The sequence below is a fragment of the Bufo gargarizans genome, chromosome 6 (assembly GCF_014858855.1).
Source record: "Bufo gargarizans isolate SCDJY-AF-19 chromosome 6, ASM1485885v1, whole genome shotgun sequence".
In the NCBI taxonomy this organism is placed as follows: Eukaryota; Metazoa; Chordata; class Amphibia; order Anura; family Bufonidae; genus Bufo; species Bufo gargarizans.
The window spans coordinates 384,666,312-384,693,853 of record NC_058085.1 but is presented as its reverse complement, the minus strand read 5'-3'; the positions used below and the strand labels follow the sequence as shown (position 1 = coordinate 384,693,853).

Below are 27,542 nucleotides of genomic sequence, written 5' to 3'. Positions count from 1 at the left end.
TGGATCAGAACACAATAGTCTAAGTTGGTGAAGTGAAATGAGAAAAATATATAAATAAAACAATTGTTTAGAAATAGAAAATTGTCATGTGCGTATGTATTCACCCCCTTTGTTAGGAAGCCCATAAAAAGATCTGGCGCAACCAATTACCTTCAGAAGTCACATAATTAGTGAAATGATGTCACCTGTGTGCAATCTAAGTGTCACATGATCTGTCATTACATATACACATCTTTTTTGAAAGGCACCAGAGGCTGCAACACCTAAGCAAGAGGTATAACTAACCAAACATTTCCATGAAGACCAAGGAACTCTCCAAACAAGTAAGGGACAATGTTGTTGAGAAGTACAAGTCAGGGTTAGGTTATAAAAAATATATCCAAATCTTTGATGATCCCCAGGGGCACCATCAAATCTATCATAACTAAATGGAAAGAACATGGCACAACAGCAAACCTGCCAAGAGACGGCCGCCCACCAAAACTCACGGACCGGGCAAGGAGGGCATTAATCCGAGAGGCAGCACAGAGACCTAAGATAACCCTGGAGGAGCTGCAGAGTTCCACAGCAGAGACTGGAGGATCTGTACATAAGATGACAATAAGCCGTACGCTCCATAGAGTTGGGCTTTATGGCAGAGTGGCCAGAAGAAAGCCATTACTTTCAGCTAAAAACAAAAAGGCACGTTGTGAGTTTGCGGGGAAAAAAAAGGCATGTGGGAGACTCCCAAAATGTATGGAGGAAGATGCTCTGGTCTGATGAGACTAAAATGGAACTTTTCGGCCATCAAACAAAACGCTATGTCTGGTGCAAACCCAACACATCACATCACCCAAAGAACACCATCCCCACAGTGAGATATGGTGGTGGAAGCATCGTGCTGGGGGGGGGGACTGGGAAACTGGTCAGAGTGAAGGGAAAGATGGATGGTGCTAAATACAGGGATATTCTTCAGCAAAACCTGCACCACTCTGTGCGTGATCTGAGGCTAGTGCGGAGGTTCGCCTTCCAGCAAGACAATGACCCCAAACACACGGCTAAAGCAACACTTAACTGGTTTAAGAGGAAACCTGTAAATGTGTTGGAATGGCCGAGTCACAGCCCCGATCTCAATCCAATAGAAAATCTGTGGTCAGACTTAAAGATTGCTGTTCACAAGCGCAAACATCCAACCTGAAGGAGCCGGAGCAGTTCTGCAAGGAGGAATAGGCAGAAATCCCAGTGGTGAGATGTGGGAACTGCTCATAGAGACTTATCCAAAGAGACTTGGAGCTGTGATTGCTGCAAAAGGTGGCTCCACAAAGTATTGACTTTAGGGGGTGAATAGTTCTGCACATTGACTTTTTCTGTTATTTTGTCCTATTTGTTGTTTGCTTCACAATAAAAAACAAACATCTTCAAAGTTGTGGCATGTTCTGTAAAATGATGCAAATCCTCAAACAATCCATGTTCATTCCAGGTTGTGAGGCACCAAAACACGAAAAAAGTCAAGGGGGTGAATACTTTTGCAAGACACTGTAGATTGCTAGATGATGGATAGAGAGACGATGGATAGATATGAGATAGATGATAGAAGATGGATAGATAGATAGCTAGATACTAGATAGATGATAGATAGAAGATGGATAGAGAGACGATAGATAGATATTAGATAGATAAATAATAGATAGATAATTAGATAGTAAATGAATTTGTGATTATTATGAAGTTACTATGTTTATATCTCACATTTGTTACATAGGATGATGACACAATATAAACTATTTACATAACATATTACACTTTCTTTACTCGTTCTTTCTATGCAATTGTTCATTCAGAGAATCTTCCTTTGCTCTCTTGATTAATCCGGAATGTTCTATCAGATGATTGAGCCGCCTGCGCTACAAATTAGCGACATGAACGAGAGCGGCTTCAATCCCATTTAATGAGAGATGAATCCTCTGGCGGCGGCCGGAGAGGTGTCGGGTTCTGGGTCAGGCCGCTCGGGTTTCCGTGTAGCTTGTTTATATCACACCCGCTGGACTCACTTCAGGAGGTTCAGTCTGATATTATGTTTCCTGCCCGGAGAAGTGGTACTTACCTCCGAGCCATCAGAATAAACAGAAACATATATATCTGTAAAAAAAAATATATAATTCCTGCTGTTTAACGTGGATTTGTGATACTTTGTGGCTTTTGATACTTTTTATGTCTAGAGCAGGATTTTTTTCTGTACGAGGCGTCATAAAGAACCAATCTGGCAAAGACTGTCTCCCTGATACAGCAGTGAATGGAGGGCATATAGGTGGCACACAGAGTACCTACAGTCCTGTAGGTGTACCCACCTACAGGCTCTGTCATGGGAATGTTGTCGAAAAAGACTCCCCCATTGATTTTTAATGCTTTCAACTGGTTTCTTTTACCACGTCAGGTCTGATCGTTGAGAAGCAAAGAAAACACAAGTGTGAACAGAGACTTATATTTTGTATCTGGGCAACTGGGTACAATATGGGCACCAGTACAGCTCCCAAGCTGGGCGCCATTGTCTCAGTCCACCCCACTTTGTGGGATTGCCCCACGATACAGACCTGCAAAGGGTGGGAGCGAATCGATTCTAAGGCTGGGTTGACATCACGTTTTTGCCATCCGTTTAACGTATACAAAAAACGTATATGTTAATGGGTGCCATATTGTGGCGTCCGTCACCATAGTGTTCGATTGTAATAAAAAACTAAAAAAAACACGTTTACGTTTTTTTTAGCAGCATAAAAAAGCTTGCTGTGCTACTCTTTTGTATCCTCCCCCCCCCCCAACATATATGTTGCGTGGTGTGAACACCGCCTGACAAATGGATTAGGCTACATGCACATGACAGTTGTTTTTTGCGGTACGCATATAGCGGATCCGTGTTCCTGTTTTTTTACATCCGTTCTGTTTGTCCGCAAATTTTGTAGGTTGTGTTTCCGTGTGTCTTAATTTTTTATTTATTTTTGCGGTCCGAAAAAAACCCCCCATAAGGCTGTAATTCTTGAAATTTAAATATCCCCACCCAGGATACAGGTATATACAGGTTTTCCAGCAACCATCCACAAAAAAAAACGGATGCGGATGACATACGGATGGCTTCTGTTGGTCATCCGCATTTTTTGCGGACCCATTGACTTCAATGGGTCCGCAAAACGTTTATTGCGGACAAGAATAGGACATGCAATACTTTTTTTGCGGACGGGAAACATGGACAGCGGACGCGGAAAAGAAATGGTTGACTACACCGCAACTTTAACGGCTCCATAGAAATGCATGGGTAACCATCCGATCAGAAAAAAAAAAAACGTAATGGACGCAGAGAAAAACTGTCGTGTGCATGTATCCTTAGCCAGAGTTCTGCACCTATGCTGTTTGATTGACAGGCCGGACATCTTTGGCCTGCACCTCTGCGCTGAGTAGCGATGCAAGCGTAGAAGAGCCGATTCAGCTTCAGGAGCAGCAACTGCACATGCACCTCAACACTTCTGGGTTGCGGTGCATGCGCAGTCGCTGTTCCCATAGTCCAATCAGCACTTCTTTGCTTGCACTGCTACTCTGAGCGGAGGCACAGGCCACCGGTGATGAACTCAATCGAGTCGCTCATGTCTGGGGGGGGTTCTTGGAAAAGTGTCTCTAATGGGCGCTCCTGGGCGAGGACTGCAATGTGGTGGCGTGCCGCAGCAGGGAGTGTATACTGTATTCTACCTGCCGCTCAGGACTGTGGTGAAGCCGGGTTAAATTCGCGGGAAGCCAGCAGCGGGGGGTCCTTTATTCGTAGAGAATGTAAGCCGCCCCTCACTGTCCTCCTCTCTGACCTCTCCTTCTTCTCCGTGCTCTTGCAGACAGTGTAGAGGATGACTTTGAGCTGTCCACCGTCTGCCATCGTCCAGAGGGACTGGAGCAACTGCAAGAACAAACCAAATTTACCAAAAAAGAACTTCAGGTTCTCTACAGAGGCTTTAAAAATGTGAGTATGTGACAGCGGGGTCCACAATCTGCTGCCCATCAGCTGCCAAGATGATGTATCTAAGCCTATCGTGTGTGATACTGTCTACTGAGCATCTGTATCTAACCCTATCTGTGTGATAATGTCTACTGAGCCTCTGTATCTAATCTATTATGTGTAAAACTGTCTACTCAGCCTCTGTATCTAACCCTATCTGTGTGATACTGTCATGCTGTACGATGTACAGTACAGACCAAAAGTTTGGACACACCTTCTCATTCAAAGAGTTTTCTTTATTTTCATGACTATGAAAATTGTAGATTCACACTGAAGGCATCAAAACTATGAATTAACACATGTGGAATTATATACATAACAAAAAAGTGTGAAACAACAGAAAATATGTCATATTCTAGGTTCTTCAAAGTAGCCACCTTTTGCTTTGATTACTGCTTTGCACACTCTTGGCATTCTCTTGATGAGCTTCAAGAGGTAGTCACCTGAAATGGTCTTCCAACAGTCTTGAAGCAGTTCCCAGAGATGCTTAGCACTTGTTGGCCCTTTTGCCTTCACTCTGCGGTCCAGCTCACCCCAAACCATCTCGATTGGGTTCAGGTCCGGTGACTGTGGAGGCCAGGTCATCTGGCGCAGCACCCCATCACTCTCCTTCATGGTCAAATAGCCCTTACACAGCCTGGAGGTGTGTTTGGGGTCATTGTCCTGTTGAAAAATAAATGATGGTCCAACTAAACGCAAACCAGATGGAATAGCATGCCGCTGCAAGATGCTGTGGTAGCCATGCTGGTTCAGTATGCCTTCAATTTTGAATAAATCCCCAACAGTGTCACCAGCAAAGCCCCCCCCACACCATCACACCTCCTCCTCCATGCTTCACGGTGGGAACCAGGCATGTAGAGTCCATCCGTTCACCTTTTCTGCGTCGCACAAAGACACGGTGGTTGGAACCAAAGATCTCAAATTTGGACTCATCAGACCAAAGCACAGATTTCCACTGGTCTAATGTCCATTCCTTGTGTTCTTTAGCCCAAACAAGTCTCTTCTGCTTGTTGCCTGTCCTTAGCAGTGGTTTCCTAGCAGATATTCTACCATGAAGGCCTGGTTCACACAGTCTCCTCTTAACAGTTGTTCTAGAGATGTGTCTGCTGCTAGAACTCTGTGTGGCATTGACCTGGTCTCTAATCTGAGCTGCTGTTAACCTGCGATTTCTGAGGCTGGTGACTCGGATGAACTTATCCTCCGCAGCAGAGGTGACTCTTGGTCTTCCTTTCCTGGGGCGGTCCGCATGTGAGACAGTTTCTTTGTAGCGCTTAATGGTTTTTGTGACTGCAGTTGGGGACACTTTCAAAGTTTTCCCAATTTTTCAGACTGACTGACCTTCATTTCTTAAAGTAATGATGGCCACTCGTTTTTCTTTACTTAGCTGCTTTTTTCTTGCCATAATACAAATTCTAACAGTCTATTCAGTAGGACTATCAGCTGTGTATCCACCTGACTTCTCCACAACGCAACTGATGGTCCCAACCCCATTTATAAGGCAAGAAATCCCACTTATTAAACCTGACAGGGCACACCTGTGAAGTGAAAACCATTTCAGGTGACTACCTCTTGAAGCTCATCAAGAGAATGCCAAGAGTGTGCAAAGCAGTAATCAAAGCAAAAGGTGGCTACTTTGAAGAACCTAGAATATGACATATTTTCAGTTGTTTCACACTTTTTTGTTATGTATATAATTCCACATGTGTTAATTCATAGTTTTGATGCCTTCAGTGTGAATCTACAATTTTCATAGTCATGAAAATAAAGAAAACTCTTTGAATGAGAAGGTGTGTCCAAACTTTTGGTCTGTACTGTATGTTAGCCTGCTGAGTATGTATCTAAACCTCAATAATGTCTTCTAAGACAGTGTATCTAATCCAGTCATGTGTGATACTGTCTGATGAGCTGTATATCTAAGCCTACCATGTGTGATACTGTCTGCTGGGCCAGTGTATCTAAGCCAGTTGTGTGATACTGTCTGATTGACTGCATATCTAAGCCTTCCATGTGTGATACTGCCTGTTCAGCTGGTGTATCTAATCTATCATGTGTGATATTGTGCAGCTGCTGTGTCTCTCATGTCTGATACTGTACTGCTATGCTGGTGTATCATGTGAGATACTATGCTGCTAAACAGTGTACCTAAGCTAATCATGTGTGATACTGTCTGCTGAGCTATCACCTGTGATACTGTCTGCAAAGCTTGTGTATCTAAGCCACTCATGTTTGATAATATGTGCTGAGCTGATGTAACTAGGCGTACCATGTATGATACTGTCTGCTAAGTCTGTGTATCTAAGCCTGTTATATGCTTTGATACTGGATGCTGAGCCTGTGTATCTAAGCCTGTTATATGCTTTGATACTGGATGCTGAGCTTGTGTATCTAAGCCTGTTGTATGTGATCATTAGTGTTGAGCGAATCAGGGAAAATTTGATTTGCCGCGAAGCCGAATTTTTTTGATGCGGCCTATGAGGGGTACAATGACGGGGAGCGCCGCAATCGCAGCTTCCGGTCATAGCACCCGCTACTTACTGCACAAATATTTTTTTTTGTAAAATTCAGCGAAGCAGACAAATCGAATTTACAAGTACTCTCTAGTGATATTGGATGCTGAGTCTGTGTATCTAAGCCATGCTGGAGGCTGAATCTGTGTATCTAAGCCATGCTTGATGCTGAGTCTGTGTATCTAAGCTTATCATGTGTGATACTGTCTGCTGAGTCTGTGTATCTAAGCTTATCATGTGTGATACTGGATGCTGAGTCTGTGTATCTAAGCCCACCATGTGTGATACCTTCTCAGAGATGTAGATGCAGAGATGTAGATTCAGGTGCTATCTAGTTTGTAGTGACATTATACAAACCTCTCAGGTTTTGCCTGGAACACGTCAGAGATGGCGGCCGGGGGCACAAAACGCTCTTCCTGTGAATTATAGATGGCGGCGCTTGCACGCTCCTCATTATATAGATGCGGTCAGCGCAGGGTCGAGCTCTGATTTTTTCGCTTTTCAATCTATGATCTTGGAAAGCTGGAGGCTCCAGTGTCCGCTGCCGAAACCACCGCACGTGTTAATACTTAATCACCTAATTTACTAATGGGATAGATGCAGAAGATACTCTGCAGACCAGACAGGGCCCCCTAGTGGTGAAATACAGGGTGTGTTCAAGTACTTCTGCCCATCTAAAAATCACCTGTATCTACAGTCCACATCTGTCTGATCTATTTCATATCTCTCTATCATCTATCTATCTATCTATCTATCTATCTATCTATCTATCTATCTATCCATCATATCTATCCTTATATCTATGTATCCGCAAATCTATCTATCTTCATATCTAATTCACAAAGAGAAACAGCAGCACAGCCAAAGTGGGAACAGGTGCTATTCCTCAGGCAAAAAAAAAATCCATGTACGATATCCCCAACAAAATGATGAGGCAGCACTCCAAATTAGGTGAAGGGTGATAGATCTGTTTATTCCCCAGGCGACTGGGGAATAAACGGGTCTAACACCCTTCTCCTAATTTGGAGTGCTGCCTCATCATTTGTTTTTTGGATATCCTCATATCTATCTATCTATCTATCTATCCTAAACACAACTTTACAATACAGACTGTGAGGGGTAGCTCTCTTTTACTGGGGTCACGCTCACAGATATCTGCACAGACAACGGGTTTTCATGTTCAGACTGCTTTATTGTGGCAAAAGCACAAACATAAACAGTACAAAATAAAAGCCTGCCCGTCTGGGCACTAACTAAAACATAAGACGTGTCTCTCTGACTCACCTACAGTATACATCACAGTTCACACACTGTTTCAGGTGCTGCTTTCTCAGCCCAATAGTCCACCAATCCCCAGGCTGCAGCATGGTCAGAATATCTCCCAGCCTCGTGGTCTCTCAGCTTTGCCCAGCTGAGACCACACTCACCAGGCCCCTGTTTGCACACTCCCCCCTTACTGACACCCTGGGAGGTGCTTTATGCCAGCCTGAGTACCTCCAGCTGGTCTCACCTGTGGTGGAAAAGGGGTGTAGGCCGCACTATCCACCCCTTCCTTGCCTCTAACCTGTGTGAGATCTGTCGCTGTGTCACATACCACCCCCCCCCCCCCTTTTTCAAGCCTGTGAGGGTGAACACATGTATAACCACGGGAGGCTGGTGAGAGGGCATCCACCTGGCCTATAACCTTTCCTTTGTTCTGCCAGACCCACGCCAGCAGAGCTTGGTTTATCACCTTAACTGACGTCTTGCCCAATAGAAACTGCCTAAAGGCCTCTTGTGCCCATCTCATGATGTGCCCCAGATACTCTTTTTCTACTTTTTTCCGGGTGATCTCTCTCTCTTTTTAGATTCTCTGGGTCCCGCAGATGCTTCTCATGTCCTTTCTTGGACTGCTGCAGCTCTTGACTGAACTGTTCCCAGTCATGGTCGTGTCCAGACACTTTCTCCTTTGCTTTGTGGGGCTCCTTAAGCAGAGCATGCCTGCCCCTGCTTGCTTCTTTTATGTGCATCTGGTTCACTTCTTTCCAGCAATGGTTTCCCCAGTTTTGGTGGCAGTTTCAGAGACCTCTGCTTCTTTAGTGGCTTTTTCCACTTCGGCTGCCGCTCTCTTTGTCTTAACTTTGGTCTCTGCAGCACCTGGGGACTTCACGTCCACCAACACATTGGCCTTAACTTCTTCAGCCTTTGTCGTCTTGGAGTCTCCAGTCCCTTTGACAGCCTTCTCATCCTTCTTGGACATGGAACCATATACTTGCCCTCTTAACTCCTCCTCCTCTTTCTCATCGAGACAGGAGGCACCGGGGACACCGGGGTCTTCAGCAGACTCCTCGTCTTCTGGCATTCTCTCCAGAGGCTCACCCAGGACACTGTTCTCCTTTTGGGGAGGAGTCAGGAGAGCCAGCCCATCGTAATAGCCAGGATCCGAAAACTGATCGTTTACCTCCTCGTACTTCTTACCCAGCAGGCTGCTGGCTATTTGGAAGGCCTTGTAGGCAGAGGGGACGTCTTCTAGACCCAGGCTACACTCTACTACTGGTCTGTGGGCTTCGGCATCCACATCAACTGGTTCAGCAGAAGCATCTTCCATCTTCCCTGCCTCGGCCAGCACCACAGTACCACCATCTCCAGACCCATTCTTAATAGGCTCTAGCTTAGACTTCTCCAACTCATAGAAATTCTTCCCGACGTTATCCTTTGAGCTCACGAGATCCTCTATCTCTGCTCTGAGTTGCTTGTTCAGCCTCTCAAATTCACCTAGCTCCTCAAGCGCTTCTTCAAGGGCTCTAGCCAAGGAGAAGGCCTTGGTCTCCTTCTCCCAAGCATCAGTCTTCGCTCGGTCACGTTCTTTGGCATATCGAGCCGAGGTGTATTTCTCTTCAGCCAGGAGCTGGTCAAACTCCTTCTGTTTCTTCCCTACGTTAGACATAATTTGCTTCTGGTGGTCCAGGTCCACCATCAGATCATCCAATTCTCGCTGAAGTTTGTTTTTGGTTTTATCCAACTTTTCGTATGTCAGACCCTTTTTCTCCAGGCGCTAAACCATCAACTCTATGTTTTTCAACAGTTTCTTCTCAGCTTTTCACACAAGCTTGTGGGAAGCGCCCCGCTTTTGGGCCTCCGGTTCCAGCTGCTCCTCGCTCGGCTCTGCTGCAGCAGATGTAGGAGTATCACCATTCTCTTTCTGGGTCTTCTCCTTTGACCCTTCTAAAACCTTCTTCAGTTGCTCTGTGAAGACAGCTAGTCCCTTCTCTAACGTTTCTAGGGACCGTGTGGAGAGAGAGAGATCATCCTCCTGTTTGCAGCTGTACTGTCCTGTCAGGTCATCTACAACTGTCTGGATATGGGCTTCAGACCCTAGGCTGACGTCACCCGACTTAATTCTCATCTCGTCAGATATAACTGTCATCTGGTCGCTACTAGTAACCACCTTAGTTTCGCAGGACCTTGACATGGTTGCTTCACTCTCTGAGTTGCTATCGGTCACTGCACTGAGCGTATTTATAACATCAAGTTCACAAGTCCCAGTTCTCACTGGAGTCTCACACTCAGTAAGAACCACCGGATAGTCCTTATTATCCGCATGACTGTCCAGCCCCTTTATCACTTTATCAGTCTCAGGTTTGACTATCGTGCTACCTCTTAGCCGGGCTAGCATAGGATCTCTGAGTTTTGCCATCCCAAACCTAGATTTTGTTACGGGCAATTTAGGCAACACAGTAACCTTCTCCCTTGCAAACTTAGGGAGACGAGAACATTCCAGGGACATCTCTACTGAGATCATCATCCTTCTTCCGGACTTTGCCCCTGGTTCCTGGTACCACGATCACCTGCAGACTCCGTCATGCAACCGTTGCTACTGGAAACGCCCTGGCCTTGAGTCCAGACTTTTCCCGGACGGTCACTCCAGCCACACCCTTTAGGACTCTGTGCACATTTGCAGGAAATATAGGAACGCTTGAGAGCCAACCCATTCTCCACCTCCTTTTATACCCGTCGGTTGCCCTTGGCAACAGCACATATCTTTGTCTCCGGAGCTCCAACCACAGAACTTGAAGCACTCTTGCCGATCCATATATGCCAAAAGAACAGAAAGTCTTTGCCCAGTATGAACTCTACCCTCAGGGTCTCGTATCTCAAGAGCTCCCACTGTACAGAGCCATAATCCGTCACAAAGGTCAGTGACACCATAGTTTTTGTCTCTGGCCTCCTTGTTACAAAGTCCAGAATTTCAGGCAGGACCCAAGACACTTGCTGGCGGGAGTCTAGAATGATCCCCAGTGGAATTCCCCCAATCACTAACTCGCAGGATTTCTCCCACAGGCTATACCATTTTGCAGCCATTTCCACCGGTCAGTCTCTCGTACTGGGCTTCTGGCCCTTTAAGCTCCACACAGCAATTTCCTTTGCAACCCAGCAAAAAAAAAAAATGTCCAGAACAGCACGGACGCTGCCCTTTGCTGCGATGTCGTTGCCCACAGCAACCACTTTGCCTCTTACTTTCGGTGTTGTCCTTTCAGCACGGACGTTGCCCGCATCCTCCACCAATTGTGAGGGGTAGCTCTCTTTCACTCCTGCCCCTGCTTGCTTCTTTTATGTGCATCTGGTTCACTTCTTTCCAGCAATGGTTTCCCCAGTTTTGGTGGCAGTTTCAGAGACCTCTGCTTCTTTAGTGGCTTTTTCCACTTCGGCTGCCGCTCCCTTTGTCTTAACTTTGGTCTCTGCAGCACCTGGGGACTTCACGTCCACCAACACATTGGCCTTAACTTCTTCAGCCTTTGTCGTCTTGGAGTCTCCAGTCCCTTTGACAGCCTTCTCATCCTTCTTGGACATGGAACCATATACTTGCCCTCTTAACTCCTCCTCCTCTTTCTCATCGAGGCAGGAGGCATCGGGGACACCGGGGTCTTCAGCAGACTCCTCGTCTTCTGGCATTCTCTCCAGAGGCTCACCCAGGACACTGTTCTCCTTTTGGGGAGGAGTCAGGAGAGCCAGCCCATCGTAATAGCCAGGATCCGAAAACTGATTGTTTACCTCCTCGTACTTCTTACCCAGCAGGCTGCTGGCTATTTGGAAGGCCTTGTAGGCAGAGGGGACGTCTTCTAGACCAAGGCTACACTCTACTACTGGTCTGTGGGCTTCGGCATCCACATCAACTGGTTCAGCAGAAGCATCTTCCATCTTCCCTGCCTCGGCCAGCACCACAGTACCACCATCTCCAGACCCATGCTTAATAGGCTCTAGCTTAGACTTCTCCAACTCATAGACATTCTTCCCGACGTTATCCTTTGAGCTCACGAGATCCTCTATCTCTGCTCTGAGTTGCTTGTTCAGCCTCTCAAATTCACCTAGCTCCTCAAGCGCTTCTTCAAGGGCTCTAGCCAAGGAGAAGGCCTTGGTCTCCTTCTCCCAAGCATCAGTCTTCGCTCGGTCACGTTCTTTGGCATATCGAGCCGAGGTGTATTTCTCTTCAGCCAGGAGCTGGTCAAACTCCTTCTGTTTCTTCCCTACGTTAGACATAATTTGCTTCTGGTGGTCCAGGTCCACCATCAGATCATCCAATTCTCGCTGAAGTTTGTTTTTGGTTTTATCCAACTTTTCGTATGTCAGACCCTTTTTCTCCAGGCGCTAAACCATCAACTCTATGTTTTTCAACAGTTTCTTCTCAGCTTTTCACACAAGCTTGTGGGAAGCGCCCCGCTTTTGGGCCTCCGGTTCCAGCTGCTCCTCGCTCGGCTCTGCTGCAGCAGATGTAGGAGTATCACCATTCTCTTTCTGGGTCTCCTCCTTTGACCCTTCTAAAACCTTCTTCAGTTGCTCTGTGAAGACAGCTAGTCCCTTCTCTAACGTTTCTAGGGACCGTGTGGAGAGAGAGAGAGATCATCCTCCTGTTTGCAGCTGTACTGTCCTGTCAGGTCATCTACAACTGTCTGGATATGGGCTTCAGACCCTAGGCTGACGTCACCCGACTTAATTCTCATCTCGTCAGATATAACTGTCATCTGGTCGCTACTAGTAACCACCTTAGTTTCGCAGGACCTTGACATGGTTGCTTCACTCTCTGAGTTGCTATCGGTCACTGCACTGAGCGTATTTATAACATCAAGTTCACAAGTCCCAGTTCTCACTGGAGTCTCACACTCAGTAAGAACCACCGGATAGTCCTTATTATCCGCATGACTGTCCAGCCCCTTTATCACTTTATCAGTCTCAGGTTTGACTATCGTGCTACCTCTTACCCGGGCTAGCATAGGATCTCTGAGTTTTGCCATCCCAAACCTAGATTTTGTTACGGGCAATTAACCTTCTCCCTTGCAGACTTAGGGAGACGAGAACATTCCAGGGACATCTCTACCGAGATCATCATCCTTCTTCCGGACTTTGCCCCTGGTTCCTGGTACCACGATCACCTGCAGACTCCGTCATGCAACCGTTGCTACTGGAAACGCCCTGGCCTTGAGTCCAGACTTTTCCCGGACGGTCACTCCAGCCACACCCTTTAGGACTCTGTGCACATTTGCAGGAAATTTAGGAACGCTTGAGAGCCAACCCATTCTCCACCTCCTTTTATACCCGTCGGTTGCCCTTGGCAACAGCACATATCTTTGTCTCCGGAGCTCCAACCACAGAACTTGAAGCACTCTTGCCGATCCATATATGCCAAAAGAACGGAAAGTCTTTGCCCAGTATGAACTCTACCCTCAGGGTCTCGTATCTCAAGAGCTCCCACTGTACAGAGCCATAATCCGTCACAAAGGTCAGTGACACCATAGTTTTTGTCTCTGGCCTCCTTGTTACAAAGTCCAGAATTTCAGGCAGGACCCAAGACACTTGCTGGCGGGAGTCTAGAATGATCCCCAGTGGAATTCCCCCAATCACTAACTCGCAGGATTTCTCCCACAGGCTATACCATTTTGCAGCCATTTCCACCGGTCAGTCTCTCGTACTGGGCTTCTGGCCCTTTAAGCTCCACACAGCAATTTCCTTTGCAACCCAGCAAAAAAAAAAAATGTCCAGAACAGCACGGACGCTGCCCTTTGCTGCGATGTCGTTGCCCACAGCAACCACTTTGCCTCTTACTTTCGGTGTTGTCCTTTCAGCACGGACGTTGCCCGCATCCTCCACCAATTGTGAGGGGTAGCTCTCTTTCACTGGGGTGACGCTCACAGATATCTGCACAGACAACGGATTTTTATGTTCAAACTGTGTTTATTGTGGCAAAAGCACAAACATAAACAGTACAAAATAAAAGCCTGCCCGTCTGGGCACTAACTAACACACAAGACGTGTCTCTCTGACTCACCTACAGTATACATCACAGTTCACACACTGTTTCAGGTGCGGCTTTCTCAGCCCAATAGTCCACCAATCCTCAGGCTGCAGCACGGTCAGAATATCTTCCAGCCTCGTGGTCTCTCAGCCTTGACCAGCTGAGACCACACTCACCAGGCCCCTGTTTGCACACTCCCCCCTTACTGACACCCTGGGAGGTGCTTTATGCCAGCCTGAGTACCTCCAGCTGGTCTCACCTGTGGTGGAATAGGGGTGTAGGCCGCACTATCCACCCCTTCCTTGCTTCTAACCTGATCTGTCTCACAAGACATATAGATAATGGTTTTCAGTAGCCATTTTAGAGTAGACTAAGGTGTTTTCTGGGCAATCCTGAGGATAGGTCATCACTGTCTCAGAACAGGAAAGCCCCTTTAAGCAGAAGGATGAAATAATATCGCAGAAGCGCCCGCTCTGGAGCGAGTCCGGATTATAGGGAGAGCAGAGGCGCAGTGTCCTGAGACTCTCTCCATCTGGAGGAGTCCTCCCCAGCAGGGGTTAACCCAGAGGTGTCTGATCACAGCAGCATTTACGGACATTGCAATATGAGGCTTAAACACCCGGGAGGGGGGGTGTTCACACACCAGCGCATCCTGGGAAAAGCGGGCGAGATGACAGCTCTGGGTGTGCACTTATCTCTGATTCCCTTTTAACAGGAATGTCCGAGCGGCATCGTCAATGAAGATAGTTTCAAGCAGATTTACTCCCAGTTTTTCCCACAAGGAGGTGAGATTTATAATTCATTGATGCCGGATGGTAAATTTAAAGGGGTTTTCCAGGAGCGCCATATATTGAGGGCTTGCACTCCAGATAGGCCATTAGGGATGAGCGAATCGACTTCGGATGCTTCACCTGAAGTCAATTCGCATAAACTTCGTTTGAATACTGTACGGAGCGAGCGCTGCATAGGGTATTAGAATGTATTGGCTCCGATGAGCCGAGGTTATTACTTCACGAGACTCCGGGTAATAACTTTGTAAATAAATTTTTACTGTAAAAAAACTTTTACCGAACTCGGGTCCAGTACCAAGGTTTTTTACGTTTTTGACGTTATTACCCGAAGTTTCTTCGGCTCATCGGAGCCAATACATTCTAATACTGTACGCAGCGCTCACGCCGTACAGTATTCAAATAAAGTTTTATGCCAATTGAATTTAGATGAAGCATCCAAAGTCGATTCGGTCATCAACATCTAACTGGGGGCCCCACCGATCAGCTGTATGAAGAGGCCATGATGCTCTGCTGAGTGCTGCAGCCTTCTCACAGCTCACCAAGCACAACGCCGTACATTGTATAGTGGCTGTGTTTGGTATTGCAGCTCAGCTCCATTGCCTTGAATAGGGCTGAGCCTCGCCTAGGCCACGTGACCACCGAACGCGACGTCACTGGCCTAGCAGGAGGCCGCTCACCAGACTGACGCAGCTGATCAGCGGGGGTGTCAGGTGTCGGACCCCCACAGCAGAGATACTGGTGACCTATTGTAAGGATAGGACATCAATATTCTGCTCCCGGAAAACTCCTTTAATGCCTCTTTATAGATACATTTATCTAATTCCACTCCATCTATTGGGTCGGTTACTTGTGCCAGAAAATTGCACAAACATTTTGGTGCACATTGGCGCGTCTTAAGCCGCGCTCTTTTTTCCTGAAACCACGCCCCTTTGCAGGGAGACCACGCCCCCTTATTCAGCAAGACACAAAAAGTTCCTAAATCATAATTAAACGTGTGTTAGTTTTTTTGGGGGAAAATTCGGCCACATAAGGGTACTTTCACAGTTGCGGCAGAGGATTCCGGCAGGCAGTTCTGTCGCCGGAACTGCCTGACGGATCTGGCAATCCGGACGCAAATGGATGGCATTTGTCAGACGGATCCGGATGCGGATCTGTCTGATAAATGCATTGAAATACCGTATCCGTCTCTCCGGTGTCATCCGGAAAAACGGATCCGGTATTAATTGTTTTTTTGCATTTTTAAAGGTCTGCGTATGTGCAGACCGGAATGCCGGATCCGTTTTGGTGAAGCACTGAATGCCGGATCCGGCACTAATACATTTCAATGTAAATTAATTCCGGATACGGCATTCCGGCAAGTGATCCGTATTTTTGGCTGGAGAGAAAACTGCAGCATGCTGCGGTATTTTCTCCGTCCAAAAAAACGTAAGAGGGACTGAACTGAACGGATTGCTCTCCATTCAGAATGCATTAGGATAAAACTGATCAGTTTTTTTCCGGTATTGAGCCCCTAGGACGGAACCCAATACCGGAAAGCAAAAACGCTAGTGTGAAAGTGCCCTTAGCTTAGCAAATCTCCCGTTTGTTGGATACTTTTCATTTCCAGATGATTTCAGCATGCAAAATGTTTCCATTCACAGCAAGCAGGGGTCTTGAAAATGGCGAGGAGTCGAAAAATGTGTTAGAAAAATGCAGAACTTGATTATGATGATGATGGGGCCTCAACCTCTGTGGACTACGCCAGCAGCTGCTTCTCTGTATGTCACTAGAGCTCCCCCTACTGTTACCTTCTGTCATTACACTGTCTTTCTGAATGCCATCGGTTTCCAAACCAAGAATTCATGGAAGCCTGGTATTCTGTGTAAGGGCGGGTCCACATCAGCGTTACAAATTCCGTTATAACATGGTAATAAAGGAAAATAACGAAATTAGTAAGACGGAATTCAAAATGGAAACCTTTAGAGGCATTCCGTTGTGATCCGTCTATGGGCAAGCAGAACTGATGCAGGATGGAAAAGAAAGTCCTGTCGACAGGACGTTTTATTCCGTCCTAGAAATAACGGAAACCAGGCGGATCCGTTATGCTGCCCATAGACTTCTATTATGACGGATCAAAACGGAATGCCTCTAATGGTTTCTGTTTAGTAATTCCGTTATTACCATGTTATAATTTTTGGAAAAAAGTCCTGGGGTGCTTTGAAGGTAAAATGGATAGTTGAGGGGCGTGCACATACAGTGGCTATAAAAAGTCTACACACCCCTGTTAAAATGTCAGGTTTCTGTGATGTAAAAAAATGAGACAAAGATAAATCATTTCAGAACTTTTTCCACCTTTAATGTGACCTATAAACTGTACAACTCAATAGAAAAACAAACTGAAATCTTTTAGGTGGAGGGAAGAAAAAATATAAAACCTAAAATAATGTGGTTGCATAAGTGTGCATACCCTCTTATAACTGGGGATGTAGCTGTGTTCAGAATAACCCTGGGCTCACACCTGAGCGTTTTACAGCGTGTTCCTACGCGCTGTAAAACGCTCAACAAGGAGAAACCAATGATTCCCTATGGGAATGGTTCTCACCTGGGCGTTTTACAGCACGTACGATCGCGCTGTAAAACGCCCGACGCTCAAAAAAGTTCTTGAGCTTCTTTGGGGCGTTTTGTTGCGCGTTCCCGTACATAGACTTTCGGGAACGCGCGACAATGGGCGTTCGCTTGTCTCTGTATGCGCGATTGCAAACGCCGGTACAATCGCGCATACAGAGCGCTCCATCGCGAACGCTCAGGTGTGAACCCAGGGTTAAGCAATCACATTCAGAATCCTGTTACATAGGAGTCAGAATACACCGGCCATCATTTAAAGTGCCTCTGATTAACCCCAAATAAAGTTCTGCTGCTCTAGTTGGTCTTTCCTGAAATGTTCTTAGTCGCATCCCACAGCAGGAGCCATGGTCCACAGAGAACTTCCGAAGCATCAGAGGGACCTAATTGTTAGAAGGTATCAGTCAGGAGAAGGGGACAAAAGAATTTCCAAGGCATTAGATTTACCATGGAACACAGTGACGAAAAGTGGAGAAAATATGGCACAACAGTGACATTACCAAGAACTGGACGTCCCTCCAAAACTGATGAAAAGACGAGGAGAAAACTGGTCTGGGAGGCGACCAAGAGGCCTACAGCAACATTAACCACTTCAACCCCGCTAGCTGAAACCCCCTTCATGACCAGGCCACTTTTTACACTTCTGCACTACACTACTTTCACCGTTTATCGCTCGGTCATGCAACTTACCACCCAAATGAATTTTACCTCCTTTTCTTCTCACTAATAGAGCTTTCATTTGGTGGTATATCATTGCTGCTGACATTTTTACTTTTTTTGTTATTAATCGAAATTTAACGTTTTTTTTGCAAAAAAATGACATTTTTCACTTTCAGCTGTAAAATTTTGAAAAAAAAACGACATCCATATATAAATTTTTCACTAAATTTATTGTTCTACATGTCTTTGATTAAAAAAAATGTTTGGGCAAAAAAAAAATGGTTTAAGTAAAAGTTATGGCATTTACAAACTATGGTACAAAAATGTGAATTTCCGCTTTTTGAAGCAGCTCTGACTTTCTGAGCACCTGTCATGTTTCCTGAGGTTCTACAATGCCCAAACAGTAGAAAAACCCCACAAATGACCCCATTTCGGAAGGTAGACACCCTAAGGTATTCGCTGATGGGCATAGTGAGTTCATAGAACTTTTTATTTTTTGTCACAAGTTAGCGGAAAATTATGTTTTTTTTTCTTACAAAGTCTCATATTCCACTAACTTGCGACAAAAAATAAAAAATTCTAGGAACTCGCCATGCCCCTCACAGAATACCTTGGGGTGTCTTCTTTCCAAAATGGGGTCACTTGTGGCGTAGTTATACTACCCTGGCATTCTAGGGGCCCAAATGTGTGAGAAGTACTTTGCAATCAAAATGTGTAAAAAATGGCCTGCGAAATCCGAAAGGTGCACTTTGGAATATGTGCCCCTTTGCCCACCTTGGCTGCAAAAAAGTGTGACACATCTGGTATCGCCGTACTCAGGAGAAGTTGGGGAATGTGTTTTGGGGTGTCATTTTACATATACCCATGCTGGGTGAGAGAAATATCTTGGCAAAAGACAACTTTTCCCATTTTTTTATACAAAGTTGGCATTTGACCAAGATATTTCTCTCACCCAGCATGGGTATATGTAAAATGACACCCCAAAACACATTGCCCAACTTCTCCTGAACACGGCGATACCAGATGTGTCACACTTTTTTGCAGCCTAGATGCGCAAAGGTGCCCAAATTCCTTTTAGGAGGGCATTTTTAGACATTTGGATCCCAGACTTCGGCCTCCTGCACACGAACGTTTTTTTACACGGTCCGCAAAAACGGGGTCCGTAGGTCCGTGATCCGTGACCGTTTTTCCGTTCGTGGGTCTTCCTTGATTTTTGGAGGATCCACGGACATGAAAAAAAAGTCATTTTGGTGTCCGCCTGGCCGTGCGGAGCCAAACGGATCCGTCCTGAATTACAATGCAAGTCAATGGGGACGGATCCGTTTGATGTTGACACAATATGGTGCCATTTCAAACGGATCCGTCCCCATTGACTTTCAATGTAAAGTCTGGAGTTCTGTTATACCATCGGATTGGAGTTTTCTCCAATCCGATGGTATATTTTAACTTGTAGCGTCCCCATCACCATGGGAACGCCTCTATGTTAGAATATACTGTCGGATATGAGCTACATCGTGAAACTCATTTCCGACAGTATATTCTAACACAGAGGCGTTCCCATGGTGATGGAGACGCTTCAGGTTAGAATATACAAAAAAACTGTGTACATGACTGCCCCCTGCTGCCTGGCAGGTGCTGCCAGGCAGCAGGGGGCAGACCCCCCCCCCCTGTTTTTAACTCATTGGTGGCCAGTGGGCCCCCCCTCCCCTATTGTTAACTCGTTGGTGGCCAGTGTGCGCACCCCCCTCCCTCCCTCTATTGTAATAATAGCATTGGGGCCAGTGTGCGCGCCCCCCCACCCCCCCCTCCCTCCCTCTATTGTAATAATAGCATTGGGGCCAGTGTGCGCGCCCCCCCAACCCCTCCCCCCTCCCTCCCTCTATTGTAATAATAGCATTGGGGCCAGTGTGCGCGCCCCCCCACCCCCCCCTCCCTCCCTCTATTGTAATAATAGCATTAGGGCCAGTGTGCGCGCCCCCCCAACCCCCCCCCCTCCCTCCCTCTATTGTAATAATAGCATTGGGGCCAGTGTGCCCCCCCCCCCCCCCCCCCCCCCGATCATCGGTGGCAGCAGAGTAGAAGATTCATACTTACCTGGCTGCTGGCTGCTGCGATCTCTGTGTCCGGCCGGGAGCTCCTCCTACTGGTAAGTGACAGGTCTGTGCGGCGCATTGCTGTCACTTACCAGTAGGAGGAGCTCCCGGCCGGACGCAGACATCGCAGCAGCCAGGTAAGTATGAAAATCTTCTACTCCGCTGCCACCGATGATCGGGGGGGGGGGGGGGGGCTGTGGGGGGGGGGGGGGGGGTTGTGCGCACACTGGCCCCAATGCTATTATTACAATAGAGGGAGGGAGGGGGGGGGGGGTTGGGGGGTGCGCACACTGGCCCCAATGTATTAAAACAATAGAGGGAGGGAGGGGGGGGGGTTGGGGGCGCGCGCACACTGGCCCCAATGTATTAAAACAATAGAGGGAGGGAGGGAGGGGGGTGCGCACACTGGCCACCAACGAGTTAACAACAGGGGAGGGGGGGGCCGCACAATGATATTCAAACTGGGGAGGGGGGGGGGGGTCTGCCCCCTGCTGCCTGGCAGCCCTGATCTCTTACAGGGGGATATGATAGTACAATTAACCCCTTCAGGTGCCGCACTATCATATCCCCCTGTAAGAGATCGGGTGCTGCCAGGCAGCAGGGGGCAGTCTTGTACACAGTTTGTAGTGTATTCTAACTAGAAGCGTCCCATCACCATGGGAACGCTTCTGTGTTAGAATATACTGTCGGATTTGAGTTTTCACGAAGTGAAAACTCAGCTCTGAAAAAGCTTTTATGCAGACGGATCTTCGGATCCGTCTGTATGAAACTAACCTACGGCCACGGATCACGGACACGGATGCCAATCTTGTGTGCATCCGTGTTCTTTCACGGACCCATTGACTTGAATGGGCCCGTGAACCGTTGGCCGTGAAAAAAATAGGACAGGTCATATTTTTTTCACGGCCAGGAAACACGGCTCACGGATGCGGCTGCCAAACGGTGCATTTTCCGATTTTTCCACGGACCCATTGAAAGTCAATGGGTCCGTGAAAAAAAACGGAAAACGGCACAACGGCCACGGATGCACACAACGTTCGTGTGCAGGAGGCCTTCTTCTCACACTTTCGGGCCCCTAAAAAGCCAGGGCAGTATAAATACCCCACATGTGACCCCACTTTGGAAAGAAGACACCCCAAGGTATTCAATGAGGGGCATGGCGAGTTCATAGAATTATTATTTTTTTGCATAAGTTAGCGGAAATTGTTTTTTTTTTTTTTTTTCTCACAAAGTCTCACTTTCCGCTAACTTAGGACAAAAATTTCAATCTTTCATGGACTCAATATGCCCCTCAGCGAATACCTTGGGGTGTCTTCTTTCCGAAATGGGGTCACATGTGGGGTATTTATACTGCCCTGGCTTTTTAGGGGCCCTAAAGCGTGAGAAGAAGTCTGGAATATAAATGTCTAAAAATTTTTACGCATTTGGATTCCGTGAGGGGTATGGTGCGTCCATGTGAGATTTTATTTTTTGACACAAGTTAGTGGAATATGAGACTTTGTAAGAAAAAACAAACAAAAAAATATATATATTTCCGCTAACTTGGGCCAAAAAAATGTCTGAATGGAGCCTTACCAGGGGGGGGGGGGGGGGGGGTGATCAATGACAGGGGGGTGATCAATGACAGGGGGGTGATCACCCATATAGACTCCCTGATCACCCCCTGTCATTGATCACCCCCCTGGTAAGGCTCCATTCAGACGTCCGCATGTGTTTTGCGGATCCGATCCATGTATCCGTAAAAATCATACGGACGTCTGAATGGAGCCTTACAGGGGGGTGATCAATGACAGGGGGGTTATCAATGACAGGGGGATGTCACGCACGGCATCCGCTCGTGTGAAACAGCCCTAATGGTGGAAAAAGTTCTGAAATTATTTATCTTTGTCTCTTTTTTTTTCTTGACATTTTCCCAGGGGTGTGTAGACTTTTTATATCCACTGTAGCTCTAAATATCTCATAAACTGGGGAATGACCCCAAAGTGGTCATCATGTTCATCTCTTTTGGCGCAGTAGTGAAGACTATTCTGCGCCTTTGCCCCCGACGTCTTCCCTCGTCACTTTCTGCCATTTTCTCTTCCAGATTCCAGCATGTACGCACATTTTCTATTCAATGCATTTGACATCGATCACAACGGATCCGTCAGTTTCGAGGTGAGAATTTTTCACCCGCTTCACCTGGGCAGTAGACCCTCTTATATGGCTCCGCTAGCAGCATGGCGCCATCACCCACAGGATCCATTAGAAATGTCTGACAACCCCTTTCAGAATCCATTTCTTGTACCTCAGGCAAAAAGTTGACTTTGCTGGGGGAAGCGGACAGCAGCCAGTCATACAGTGTAGAATCACACAGCGGCCATTCACATTACAACTGGTATTGGCTACAAACGGTTAGGGAGCGTGTCCCTCGCGAGACCACACAGTCGCCAACTGTCCCAAACTTGCAAGGACTATCCCCTGGAAATGTAAACTGTCCCAGAATGAAAAAAAGTGCAGGATTGTGAAAGCCCCGCCTAGAAGTGGGCGTTCCCAGATGTGATTGGACATTCTAAAGGCGGAGCATAAATGGAATTTGTCATCAGATACGTCATGATGAATCGAAATTACATGCGAGATGAGCGCTCGTCAGTATCTTGTAATGGTCTTATTTCTATGTTTCCCTGTTCTGTAGAAATCAGCATTTTTATTTTATGCCAATTAGCCCCTGGGTGCAATGAGGGTGGTGCAGTTGCACCCAAGACTCCGCTCCTTACCATTCCCTGCGAGACTTTAGGGCTAGGCGTGAGTACGTCTTGACTGCTTGTCCCTGATAAAATGGTGGGGGCACAGCAGGCAATGGAAAGGAGCAGAGCATTGGGTGCAAGAGCACTGCCTCCTTTGCACCCAGGGGCTAATTATCATAAAGTAAAAACGCAGCTTTCTATACAGTGGGGCCATTGGACCAAGACTGTTACAAAGCACGCATGTTGCATGTAACTTGGATTCATGATGATGTATCTGGTGACGAGTCCCTTTAAAGGGGCTTTCTGAGACTTTTTCCTCAGGATAGGCCATCAGTATCCGATCGGTGGGAGTACGACACCCGGGACCCCTGCTGGTCAGCTGTTTGAGAAGGCACCGGCGCTCCTATGAGCGTCCTCCCTGCTTACCAAGCACAGCGCCGTACATTGTATAGTGGTCATGCTTGGTATCGCAGCTCATCCCCATTCATTTCTATGGGGCTGAGCCGCCCCTAGGTCATGTGACCGTTGACCGTGTTGTCATTGGCCTAGAGAAAGCTGGAGAAGGCTGCGGCGCTACAGTGAGCGCCGTGACGTCTCAAACAGCTGATCGGCGGGGGTCCCAGGTGTCGGACCCCCCACCGATCAGATACTGATGACTTATCCTGCGGATAGATCATCACTATTAAAGTCTCGGAAAAGCCCTTTAAATGGTCCCAATTTACCAACAAGAATGCCAGTTTCTACTGAATGACAGCAAGCAGAGAACTTGACTCTGAAATTATGGTGGGAAATTGAGAACTACTGAACTCACCAAACAGACCCCTGACTGAAATATTTAAAAAAACTTGCAAATTAGGAGATGTGAGCCATTTCAGTGGGCTCCTTCCAACGGCTTAGACACATTTGGAAGATCGGGCGGTGGTATTGTGGGTGCACATGCATCTTGCACGTGCCCAGAAATGAAGAGCTCTGCCTGGTGACTGGTCTATGGAGCTCCCCTTTAGGGAGGAGATCTATAATAGTAGAACAAGTTGACAATGACAACAGATGAAACAAGTAAGGCCTCATGCACACGAACGTATTTCGTTTCCGTGTCCGTTCCGTTTTTTTTTGCGGATAGGATGCAGACCCATTCATTTCAATGGGTCCGCCAAAAATGCGGACAGCACACAGTGTGCTATCTGCATCAGTATGTCCGTTCCGTAGCCCCGCAAAAAAAAATAACATGTCCTATTTTTGTCCGTTTTAGGCATTGTTACAATGGATCCGCAAAAAAAAGAAACGGATGGCATACGTTTTTTTTTTGCAGATCCGCAATTTGCGGACCGCAAAACTCATACGGTCGTGTGCATGAGGCCTTACACTGCAGACCCTATTTTTGGCCAGTTTCTGGAAACAACCATTTTTTCCAAAGCCACTTCCTGTCCCCTCCCACTTCCTGTATCATCCCACTTCCTGTCCCCTCCCACTCCCTATATAATTAATTGGTACAAATCTCTGAATTTCCCTTTTCATCCACAGGACTTTGTATCGGGGCTGTCTATTATCCTACGAGGGAGTATAGACGACAAGCTCAACTGGGCCTTTAACCTGTACGACTTAAATAAAGATGGCTGCATCACTAAAGAGGTAACGTTACCGTAACAACCTAACATCTCTCCAACCTAACCTTAAAGGGGTTGTACCTCCATTAAATGTTATTTTAATATAATTCAGCGTGAAAAACGAGTGACGTCACATTTGTCATTTAGTTTCTGTTCCAAAAATGCTCCAGTTGTGCGACATTGCCTTTATTTTATTATAGCGGTGCCTTATGGTGTTTAATCTGTATAGTTATGTGCACATCCACCTACTGAGGTGGTCGCACATGCTCAGCTCCATCTTTCAACTGCCACCAGCCATATATACTGTTAGACTGATTGCCTGCGACGTGCATGCTGCTGCACAGAGCACAGTCCACTGCCTCTCCTGTGCCTCATACCTGCAGTCTCCGTCTCGTCATCATCCCGCTCACATCGGAATGGTCCACAGGCCTCAGGCACATTTTGCTGTCTACAATTTGCAAATCCACAAAATACGGATAACGTCCGTGCTGAATCCGCATCTCTTCCGAATCCATTGACTTCAATGGGTCCGTGGTCTGCATTTTGCAGCCAAGTATAGGACGTACTCTATCTGTTTGCGGAATGGACATAGAAAGCACACGGATCATCCTTGTGCTTTCCGCATAGGTACGTCCGTTCCGCAAAAATATAGATCATGTCATCGAAATGCGGAACAAGGATCTGCAGTTTGCTGACCGCAAATGGACACAACTGTGTGCATGAGGCCGTATACTGCCACTATAACATCTGATTGATGTGTCCGCTCTGCGGGACTCCTGGGATTTTGCAGCATTGCGACTAACAAGCCACGCACTCAACCCCTTTGCCGCGTCACTTTTAAAGGGCAAGAGTCAAAATATCTTGTTTTGTCCGGGCGGCGCTTGTTCCATCTTTCTGATAAATGCGATCCGCTGTACGCGATGAGCTGTGATAATAGAATGACTTGTCAATATAACTTCTCATTAGACGTTTCCTCCACGATGTCTTAGGCCCCTGAGGGCATCATGAATGAATGATGTGTCTGGGGTTCATTATACAGTAACCGCTGACAATGCTCTCCGCCCTCCCGCACAAGTTGTCAGCAAGTGTAGCAGAGGATTCTGTAAATTACTTCTGATGTCAAGATGTCTTAAAGGGACTTGAAATAGTAAGGCCCCTTTCACACGGGCGAGTATTCCGCGCGGGGGCAATGCGTGAGTTGAACGCATTGCACCCGCACTGAATACGGACCCATTCATTTCTATGGGGCTGTGCACATGAGCTGTTATTTTGACGCATCACTTGTGCGTTGCGTGAAAATCACAGCAAGCTCTATAGTCTGCGTTTTTCGCGCAACGCAGGCCCCATAGAAGTGAATGGGGCCGTGTGAAAATCGCAAGCATCTGCAAGCAAGTGCGGATGCGGTGCGATTTTCACGCATGGTTGCTAGGTGACGATTGGGCTGGGGACCCGATCTGTAGTATTCTCCCTTATAACATGGTTATAAGGGAAAATAATAGCATTCTGAATACAGAATGCAAAGTAAAATAGTAATGGAGGGGTTAAAAATAAAAAAAAAATTAACTCACCGAGTCCACTTGATAGCGTAGTTGCGGATCTCTGTCTTCTTCTGTAATGTTGAGCTGCTGGCTAAAGACCTGTGGTGACGTCACATCACATGATCCAATCACATGGTCCCTTACCATGGTGATGAACCATGTGATTGGACCATGTGATGAGCACAGTGACGTCATCAAAGGTCCTATTCCTGTGCACAGCAAAGAAGAAGACAGAAGAGATGCCGGGCTGCGCGATCAAGTGGATTAAGGTGAGTTAATTTTTATTTTTATTTAACCCCTCCAGCGCTATTTTACTTTGCATTCTGTATTCAGAATGCTATTATTTTCCCTTATAACCATGTTATAAGGAAAAATAATACAATCTACACAACACCGATCCCAAGCCCGAACTACTGTGAAGAAGTTCGGGTTTGGGTACCAAACATGCCGATTTTTCTCACGCGCGTGCAAAACGCATTACAATGTTTTGCACTCGCGCGGAAAAATTGCGTATTTTCCCGCAACGCACCCGCATCTTATCCGGGCAAAAAACATGACGCCCATGTGAAAGAGGCCTAAAAGTCACAAAAATTTCACTTTTTTATTGTAGACATTTCACGTATGTCTCATGTAAATATAGTTAGTGCATAACACTTCCCCACTTTTTTTTGTTATGCTCAGAATAAGTCATCAGTATGTGATTGGGTGGAGTCCACCTCCCGGCGCCCCCTCCAGTCCCTAGAGAGTGTTGCAGCCACTTCCTCAGCCAGTCACATCACATTCGTTGGTCACATGACGTATATGCAGCTCAGCCCCATTCAAGTAAATGAGCTGCAGTACCAAGCACGGCCACTATACAATGTCCAGCGCTGTGCTCGGAATGCTGTGAGGAGGCCGCAGCGCTCATTAGAGTGCTGCAGCCCATTCAAATAGGTGATTGGTGGTGGGCAGTGATGGCCAGTTCGCCGTGTTCGCCCGCGAACACATGCGGGCTGCCATCTTGACTCACAAGTCCGGCGATGCACAGGTAAGCCCCGCCAGGGGCCTTCATCGGGCTGTTCTCGGAACTGCCTGCTCCCGGTGACCGCATTTGATTTCAGAGAGGCTCGCGACGCAGGCACAGGTAAGGACTTACCTGTGCATCGCCGGACTTGTGAGTCAAGATGGCAGCTCGCATGTGTTCGCGGGCGAACACTGCGAACTGGCCATCACTGGTGGTGGGTGCTTGTAGTCTGATCAGATATTGATGAGCTATCCTGAGAAGAATCCATCAATATTCTACTAATAGAAAACCCCTTAGGCCCCTTGCAGACGAGTGTGTGCGGATTAGGTCCGGATGCGTTCAGTGAAAAATGCGCGGTTTCGCAAGTAATTCAGTTTTGTCTGCAATCTCGTTCAGTTTTTCATTTTGCACGTGTGTGATAAAAAACTGAAGCTATACAAACAACATCTCCTAGCAACCATCCGCGAAAAACGCATCGCATCCGCACTTGCATGCTCAAGCAATGCGATTTTCACGCAGCTCCATTCACTTCTATGGGGCCAGTGTTTTGCGTGAAATTCGCAGAATATAGAACATGCTGCGATTTTCACGCAAGGCACAAGTGATGCGTGAAAACCAACGCACATGTACACAGCCCTATTGAAATTAAAGGGATTCAGATTCCGTGCGGGCGCCTTAGGCCTCGTGCACACGACCGTTGTTCGGGTCCGCATCCGGACACCGGAGCCGGTGATTTTTGTCTT

At 46.9% G+C, this 27,542-nt stretch overlaps 1 protein-coding gene across 2 annotated transcripts in view; it reads left to right on the top strand.

The window, feature by feature from the left end:
• Positions 1–27,542, top strand: part of KCNIP2 (potassium voltage-gated channel interacting protein 2) — a 446,265-nt gene that overhangs the window by 406,899 nt on the left and 11,824 nt on the right. For both annotated transcript variants that reach the window (XM_044298989.1, XM_044298987.1), the window contains exons 2-5: positions 3,852–3,976; positions 14,502–14,571; positions 22,015–22,085; positions 24,176–24,283. In XM_044298989.1, the coding sequence (XP_044154924.1) occupies positions 3,852–3,976; positions 14,502–14,571; positions 22,015–22,085; positions 24,176–24,283 (374 nt within the window). The remainder of the gene's footprint in view (positions 1–3,851; positions 3,977–14,501; positions 14,572–22,014; positions 22,086–24,175; positions 24,284–27,542) is intronic.